The sequence below is a fragment of the Bufo gargarizans genome, chromosome 10, assembly GCF_014858855.1.
Source record: "Bufo gargarizans isolate SCDJY-AF-19 chromosome 10, ASM1485885v1, whole genome shotgun sequence".
Lineage (NCBI taxonomy): Eukaryota > Metazoa > Chordata > Amphibia > Anura > Bufonidae > Bufo > Bufo gargarizans.
In genome coordinates, this window is record NC_058089.1 from 77,547,584 (window position 1) to 77,556,522 (window position 8,939).

Sequence of the window (8,939 nt, forward strand, 5' to 3'; positions counted from 1 at the left end):
TCCCTGAGGTGGGAGAGTGGCTCCACCTTTTTATGCTGCAGGTTTCCTGTTCTGGGATGCAGAGCCATCTTTCTAAAGGTGCTGTCGTGAGGGAGGGGAAAACAGACAATACAGTTTTGGATTTTAAGCTGTCGGATCCTATTGCTTTTTTCATAGATGTTTGGCAGTCACATACCCCTTTCCTTTATAGAATTGCAGGATATTTCTCGACTTGTGCTGAAAGTGCAAATGACCAAAATCATGATAGGTGGAACAAACTAACGTTTAGACTGTAAGCGAGCTACAACGGTGTAAAAACATCTTTAGGTACCTGCAATGTCTGAACAGTGTAAAGCCAGTGACCATGCACAAGATTAAAGAAGCAGCAGCATCTAAATGGTGAAGAGCGTGTCCTTTTATTTGTATGATATCTAATGTGAATAAATATACGGTACTTTTTATTTTTTGCAAAGCAGCTACAACATTCAATACAACAATTGGCTAATAAGAGCCACCCTGAAAACAAAAAAAAGGTAATAAAAGAATATGTAATATAACAATAATATTTATTGCACACCTTACAATAGCCAATATGTGAGTTTCAGAGAAAAATGGAAATAACATGGGTGAGGAACTGTGAATAAGAAATCTAGTTTTTCAATGAAAAGGAGATCAATGTGGCAGATCTCGAAGGGACTTCAGACTCTGGGCACAAGTGCCAATGAGTGTGCACAGTTGGGAGCTGTACTCCACAGAACAGGTTTCTTTCAGCTGGCGAGTGGCCCAGCTCATCTTCTCTAGAAGAGCACCCTCGGCAGAAGCTATAGGATCAGGAACATTAGCAGCAGCAGTAGCACCTACAGGGCCAGACTCAGGCTTTATCACAGGAGTAACAGCTGCTGGGACATCATGAACATGGTTCTCCTGTAGAGAAAGCTGATGCTCGCGCACCTGGGACAGGGCAGCTTGAGGGTTGAGGACTGAAAAAAAACACAAAAAAGTATCAAACTTAGTCAAAGGGAGATAGATTAGGCAAAAGAACTAATTAGACATTACAAAGTGTAAGAAACTGATGCGGTCATTTATCAAACTGGTGCAAAGTAAAACTGGCTTAGTTGCCTTTTATTTTCCAAAGGAGCTGTCACAAATGAAAGGTGGAATCTAATTGGTTGTTACACCTGAGTTTTCCAGACATGTAAATCAGACAAGTCAGTGGGGATCCTGTTGTACATGAAATTTAGCTGCATGTCATGAAATTCAGCTCTACTGCAAATGATCGAGTGTTAAAGGGGTTGTCTCACTTCAGTAAGTGGCATTTATCGTGTAGAGGAAGTTAATACAAGCCACTTACTAATGTATGGTTATTATCCATATTGCTTCCTTTGCTGGCTGGATTCATTATTTTATGACATTATACACTGCTCGTTTCCATGGTTACAGACCACCCTGCAAGCCATCAATGGTGGTCGTGCTTGCACAATATAGGAAAAAGTATCAACCTATGTGCGCTCCCATGGTTTTGGTCACCAGAGAGGCAGATGCTTTTTCCTATAGTGTGCAATCACGGCCACCACTGATGGAGTCTCAGTCAGCAATAACAATCAGGAGGCAGGGGAGAGCGGTGTTAAGCTGGACCTCATAGGATACTTAAAGGGCTTATCCAATACTAAAAGCGTGGCCCAGACCTGCCCTGCCCAGCATGCGAGTGATGCTTATCTGAGCCCCAATGCTGGATCCTGTCTAATGGGTTCCTGGGCAGGCAGTTCCACTCCCACACAGTGTGCCTCTCCCAATATACCACTGCACTTATCTTACCTTATATATGGTCGAAAAATATCTTCAGCAGCACTCTATGTATGGGGGAAATACAGAGCAACAAGTGGGACAGAGCATAGTGGGGAGGGAAGGTTCCTGTAAATTGCCAGGAGGGCTTTGGTAGATCATGTAGTCCTGTAAATTCACATGAAGTACAGTCGTGGCTAAAAGTTTTGAGAATTACATAAATATTGGAAATTGGAAAAGTAGCTGCTTAAGTTTTTATAATAGCAATTTGCATATACTCCAGAATGTTATGAAGAGTTATCAGATAAATTGCATAGTCCTTCTTTGCCATGAAAATTAACTTTATCCCCAAAAAAAACCTTTCCACTGCATTTCATTGCTGTCATTAAACGACCTGCTGAGATCATTTCAGTAATCGTCTTGTTAACTCAGGTGAGAATGTTGACGAGCACAAGGCTGGAGATCATTATGTCAGGCTGATTGGGTTAAAATGGCAGACTTGACCTGTTAAAAGGAGGGCGATTCTTGAAATCATTGTTCTTCCATTGTTAACCATGGTGACCTGCAAAGAAACGCGTGCAGCCATTATTGAGTTGCATAAAAATGGCTTCACAGGCAAGGATATTGTGGCTACTAAGATTGCACTTCAATCAACAATTTATAGGATCATCAAGAACTTCAAAGGAAAGAGGTTCAATCCTTGTTAAGGCGGCTTCAGGGCGTCCAAGAAAGTCCAGCAAGCGCCAGGATCGTCTCCTAAAGAGGATTCAGCTGCGGGATCGGAGTGCCACCAGTGCAGAGCTTGCTCAGGAATGGCAGCAGGCAGGAATGGCTCAGGAATGGCCTGGTGTCAAGAAGGGGAGCAAAGAAGCCACTTCTCTCCAAAAAAAACATCAGGGACAGATTGATCTTCTGCAGAAATTATGGTGAATGGACTGCTGAGGACTGGGGCAAAGTCATTCTCCGATGAAGCCTCTTTCCGATTGTTTGGGGCATCAGGAAAAAGGCTTGTCCAGAGAAGAGAAGGTGAGCGCTACCATCAGTCCTGTGTCATGCCAACAGTAAAGCATCCTGAGACCATTCATGTGTTGGGGTTGCTTCTCATCCAAGGGAGTGGGCTCACTCAGAATTTTGCCCAAAAACACAGCCATGAATAAAGAATAGTACCAAAACACCCTCCAACAGAAACTGCTTCCAACAATCCAACAACAGTTTGGTGAAGAACAATGCATTTTGCAGCACGATGGAGCACCGTGCCATAAGGCAAAAGTGATAACCAAGTGGCTCGGGGACCAAAACATTTACATTTTGGGTCCATGGCCTGGAAACTCCCCAGATCTTAATCCCATTGAGAACTTGTGGTCAATCCTCAAGAGGCGGGTGGACAAAAAAACCCCCACTAATTCTGACAAACTCCAAGAAGTGATTATGAAAGAATGGGTTGCTATCAGTCAGGAATTGGCCCAGAAGTTGATTGAGAGCATGCCCGGTCAAATTGCAGAGGTCCTGAAAAATAAGGGCCAACACTGCAAATACTGACTCTTTGCATAAATGTCATGTAATTGTTGATAAAAGCCTTTGAAACGTATGAAGTGCGTGTAATTATATTTCACTGCATCACAGAAACAACTGAAACAAAGATCAAAAAGCAGTTTAGCAGCAAACTTTGTGAAAACTAATATTTGTGTCATTCTCAAAACCTTTGGCCACGACTGTATACATATTTGCTAAAATTTTGGAAAGACCTCCCCGGAGGCCATTTATTCTTTCAGGTGAATTGGGTTCGGATAAAGCAATCCGAACCAGATTCGCTCAAGTCTAAACAAGAACATCTAGGCATTATTTTTTATTTTATTTTTAAATGACGATTTACGATGTGGACGATAGGAAAAAATGGGAAGCCTAGGAAAAAATGGGAAGCCCGGCACTAAAATAACATTAGTGGTTTTACGTAGAGCACTGTACAGACCAGCCCTGTTTCTACAGTGGATTTTCAGTTTGCTGGTATGGTTATAAAGTTCATGGTTTGTAGGAATAGGGCATTACAAAGCATGGTGTACTAAATATTATCTAAATAAAAATACCTGGGTTATCCTTTTCAGTATCTGAATCAAGTTCTTCACACGCGATGCAAAGTGTTTTTTTCTGTCGGTTCTGTAATAATATAGTCTATAGGATATGTAGGGAGAAGAAAAAAAAGTCAGTACAATATAATTAGGCAAAATTATATGCTTTGCTTCGTGCTCACTCACCCCACACGTATCACAGCTTTCCGCAAGCATTCTGTATCCGTTCAATAAGTAATCTCCCATTCTCCTGCTAATCTTATCTTGGCGCTCACGCCGTGCTCTCAAAATCTTCAGATCGGCCTCAGATGGTGGAGACCATGTATCATCATCACTTTCTGTCAAAATATGGGCAAACACAAATAGGCATTGGTTGTAATATAAAAGTAAAGTTGATAAAATAAAGATGGGGCACAGGATGGCAGAATAGCTGTACAAAGTAAAATCATCACTATAGTAGATGTAATAGTCCTTAATAACGTGACAGCATGAAGTTGAAGGGGTCACGGCACTCGAGCGAGCGCTTCTTATTCTTCTAGTTTAGCTGCATGTCCTCTTCTATGCAGTTATGACAATATGGTGAGGTAGCAGAACTTGCATGCAAGCCACAAACCCTTCAAATAGGGTCAGACCTATTGATGCCGCATCCTCAGGATAGGTCATCAGTATTACTCCAATGCTCAAACCCCTTTAATGGGAGTCGGTCTGCAGTTTTGTCTATGTAAAGTAGGGGCAGGGGCATGAAGGTTGAAAGGATATGACCAAGATTAAAATTGCAATTAACTGAACATTTGAGTTCAAATGCAGATCTGAAGTTCTAGGGGCCCCAGATAACCCAAATGGTCTCCTTCATCGAGAATTTGTTATTCTAAGATGGCAGGATCTGAAATTAGTTGACCTATAGTTGTTTTTCTTAATTAAAACCAGGTGGCTAGTTCTAGATAATGTACCATCTTAAATTCAGAGCCCATCTTTCTTTCAGAATCAGATTTTTGCATTTCTTAGGCCTCTTTCACACGGGCGTCATGTTTTTGGCCCGGATAAGATGCGGGTGCGTTGCGGGAAAATGCGCAATTTTTCCACGTGAGTGCAAAACATTGTAATGCGTTTTGCACGTGCGTGAGAAAATCGGCATGTTTGGTACCCAGACCCGTTTGGGTTAGGTGTTGTGTAGATTGTATTATTTTCCCTTATAACATGGTTATAAGGGAAAATAATAGCAGTCTGAATATAGAATGCATAGTACAATAGGGCTGGAGGGGTTAAAAAAAATATATTTAACTCGCCTTAATCCACTTGTTCGCGCAGCCCGGGCTTCTCTTCTGTCTTCTTTCTTCAGGACCTGGGTAAAGGACCTGTGGTGACGTCACTGCGCTCATCACATGGTCCACCACATGATTGACCACCATGGTGATGATCATGTGATGGACCATGTGATGAGCGCTGTGACGTCACCACAGGTCCTTTTCCTGTGCACAGCAAAGATGAAGACAGAAGATAAGCCAGGCTGCGCAAACAAGTGGATTAAGGCGAGTAAAATATATATTTTTTTTTTTTATCCCCTCCAGCCCTATTGTACTATGCATTCTGTATTAAGAATGCTATTATTTTCCCTTATAACCATGTTATAAGGGAAAATAATAATGGTCGGGTACCCATCCTGATCGTCTTCTAGCAACCGTCCGTGAAAAATCACACCGCATCCGCACTTGCTTGCAGACGCTTGCGATTTTCACAGAGCGCCATTCACTTCTATGAGGCCTGCGTTGCGTGAAAAACACACAAAATAGAGCATGCTGCGATTTTCACGCAATGCATGTGCACAGCCCCATAGAAATGAATGGGTCCGGATTCAGTGCGGGTGCAATGCGTTCACCTCACGCATTGCACCCGCGCAGAAATCTCGCCCGTGTGAAAGGGGCCTTACACATCTTATGTTTGAATCATCTATACATTGCTGAGCACCACCTACACACAGCAAGTAAATGCTCCTGAATCCCAAGTATACCCGTAAGTGGCAGCAGTGCCAACACAATATATTTTTCTTTATTTTAGTATAGATATTTTTTTATATTTTAATAGTTTGGACTTTTTGCACATGACGATATGTAATATATTTATTTATTGTTAATATAGTCTATATGTAAAATTAATTAACAGTTAATTACTGCGTATCGCAGCGCCTTGTCATAGAGGTCAGGTGCCAGGTATGTGATTCTGCCCCTCCCCTCTCTCTGGTCATTGGGGGCAGCGGCAGCAGTGGGGAGGGAGAGATTCCTTCTCCCCTGTGCTGCTGAGGAGAACATGGTGCGCACTGAGAGCAGCGAGCGCCATGTTCTGTAATACTAGGCTGCGCAGTAGCTCAACCTAGTATTGGTAAAAGGCAAATCCCAGTCTCAAATTGATCTAGGTACAAAAGAATCGATTGGGTATCAATAATTCAATACCCGGTACAACCCTAGTTAGGACCTGCGGTCAGACCCTCGCGATCATACCTTTATCATCTATTCTGGAGATCGGTGACAAACATTGTTTATGGGAAACCCCTCTTTAATTCAAGTCCTTACCCAATCCAGAAACTGGTGGGCATGTAACAGACATGGTATTGCTTACCTTGTAACGCCATGCCGAGAAAACCCGAAGCAAATGCAAGCGATTTAGTTTCTCACAGCTCGTTATACCTAGGGAAGAGGAAGAAGGGGAATGTTACAATAGACTTGTCTGGAAGGCTGACAGATCATCTTTAAAGAGGACCTTTCATGCGATTTTATAAAGGGAGATATATACCTGTACTTGCGGGGTACCACCTGCTGATGCTGCCACCTTGCTTGATTTTTTAAAATATGCCTCCTGTGCCCTGTCGGATTTCTCCCGCTCAGTATGCTAATACTGAGCATCGGTGCAATGAGGAGGAGACAGTCTCTCTCCGTGGGCATCTCCTTCTCCCTGACTGTAACGCTGTCCAATCGCAGAGCGTCACAGCCAGGGGGAAAAAGACCTTCCTAGGATAGAAACTACCACATGATGATCTCTTGTCTGCAGTGGTGTCTGAATCAGTTTGTATATATATATTCATTAGCACTTCCTACTTTGCTCATGATATATATATATATATATATACACACACATATATATACACACACACACATACACACATTTATTTTTTCTATTGTAATACTTTAATTTAAATGTCAGTTCTTTGTTCCTCTGTCCATGGCATCTAGGATTGCTCCAAACAACATTTCATTGTATTCATTGTATTGTACAGTGACAATAAAGGCATCTTATCAGCTCAGCGCGTGGGATGATTCTCACTAAAGCCTGGAGAATCACTTGAAGTGTTTTTTGCTCAATGAACAAAACCGTACAAAGCAAAAAAGTAAGTTGCACAAAGACAAATCCCTTTCCTGTCACAGAAATGTCTGCAGTGTGGCAGCGCCATCATTCTCCTCGTCCTGTTAAAATCACAGCCGTTCAGCAGAGGTGATTGCTGGCTCCCACTGCTCCAACCTGCGGTCATTCACTGACTTCTCCTGTGTCCCATCCCCCTTTGCGGCAGCAGGACACACTAGTGACAAGAATATGCGTGTGTTATGACATCGTGTCTGCCATTCCCCACCGGGCAGGGGACCTCTTGTTAAATAGAAGACAGGCCATCTTCAGAAGCACTGCTGTTATAGTGGAGCAGTATGCCGGTGTGAACTCATTGGCAAAATACCCCCAATCCACTACATCAGTGTTCCCCCGTACCGGTCCTCAGTGGACACCTGCCGGTCAGGATTTGAGAGTATCCCACAGAATGAATACTTGAGGTAAGTCCTGATGTACTGACACTAATTGTATCACCTACTCAGTACTAAGAAAGCCCAGAAAGTATGACCGGCAGGTGGTCCCTGAGGAACATTGCATCAGAACAGGGATGCCCAACCTGCAGCCCTCCAGCTGTGGCAAAGCTACAACTCCCAGCATGCTCAGACAGCCTACAGAAAGGCATGGTGGGAGTTGTAGTTTTACAACAGCTGGAGGGCCGCAGGTTGAGCATCCCTGCGCCAGATGCTATTGACCTCTATGGGACCGCCAGAGGTAGAGTGCAGTCCTCTGGAGGTCCCATACGGAATGAATGGAGTGGTACTGGCACTCCAATCATACTGGGGGGCACGAGATCCCCTCTTCGTGTGATTAGTGGGGGACCCAGTGGTCAGACCTCACCAGTCAGATATAGGGCATAACTGGTTCTAATCCAAATACCCCTTACTGAGCAGTTTTACCGTTTTGTCGTCAGCTAACCATGGAAAGTTCCCTATACCCTGTGCCTATATGTGAAGTCACTCCATGTGTACACCAGCTGAGGGGTCTCCAGAAGGGAAACATTACAATGTCCTGTGACCTCCTGCACTGACGCCAGCCCCTCGGGCACTAGGACAGGAACGGGGCCCACAGCAATATTCTGAAGCTGCCCAGTCACCCTTTTCTAGGCACTGATAGACTGCTCTGGAGCCCTGTGACTACCGCCTGATACTGGAAACCAGTGGTCCCAGTACATACACCAGTGACACACCGCTGATCCTCACCTTGTCATAAGCACGCGAAGTGAGACTACTTGGGGGTGCTAAGGACCTTTCTTGACGTCATGACCACGTGATCAGTCGCATTTATGGTAAGCGCCTCGAAAAAGGCTTTTTGATAACGTCATGTCCACGTGATCAGTCACGTGTGTGGGAGGAGTGAAGCCCCGGGGTGTCTGTTGCTGCAGGTAGAGACCATTGTATATCTTGGCATGCTGGAACCAGGCGCGCGAGCCAGAAGGGGCTGTCCCTACAGATTCGGCTGCCAAAAATGGGCGGGTCTGACGGAAACACCGCCCATAAGTGGACTTTCCAGTGAGTTCCCGTATTTTTCTCACTCCCGTGCGGGCAGTGATCCGGTTCCGTAAGAATACATGTGTGACTCGCCCCACAGTAGGGTTACCACCTTTCCGCCCCAAAAGATATACCGTCCAAGTTTACACAGTTTTGGGCGTAGTTTTGACACCAGTGGTTTGATCATATTTTGAGTGTTTTCAACATTTTTCCTGTCATTTTTAACCCTTTTAGGACGGGGCTTAAAGCAGGT

At 44.0% G+C, this 8,939-nt stretch overlaps 1 protein-coding gene across 1 annotated transcript; it reads right to left on the reverse strand.

Annotated features, from left to right (window-relative positions):
• Positions 1-374: 374 nt before the first annotated feature.
• Positions 375-8,546, reverse strand: ZNRD2 (zinc ribbon domain containing 2). Its single transcript, XM_044270214.1, has 5 exons — positions 8,399-8,546; positions 6,441-6,508; positions 4,014-4,165; positions 3,846-3,930; positions 375-959 (listed from the first exon to the last, which is right to left on the reverse strand). Exons 2-5 carry the CDS (start codon positions 6,451-6,453, stop codon positions 652-654), a joined length of 558 nt encoding a protein of 185 aa, XP_044126149.1. The 5' UTR covers positions 6,454-6,508; positions 8,399-8,546; the 3' UTR covers positions 375-651.
• Between the last annotated feature and the right edge of the window lie 393 nt (positions 8,547-8,939).

Excerpts from the sequence above, each read along its gene's own strand:
- ZNRD2 (XM_044270214.1), bottom strand. Across the intron at positions 3,931-4,013 it reads AAAGCTGTGATACGTGTGGG|ACTATATTATTACAGAACCG; the intron begins GTGAGTGAGCAC and ends CATATCCTATAG. Across the intron at positions 960-3,845 it reads TACTGAAAAGGATAACCCAG|TCCTCAACCCTCAAGCTGCC; the intron begins GTATTTTTATTT and ends GTTTTTTTTCAG.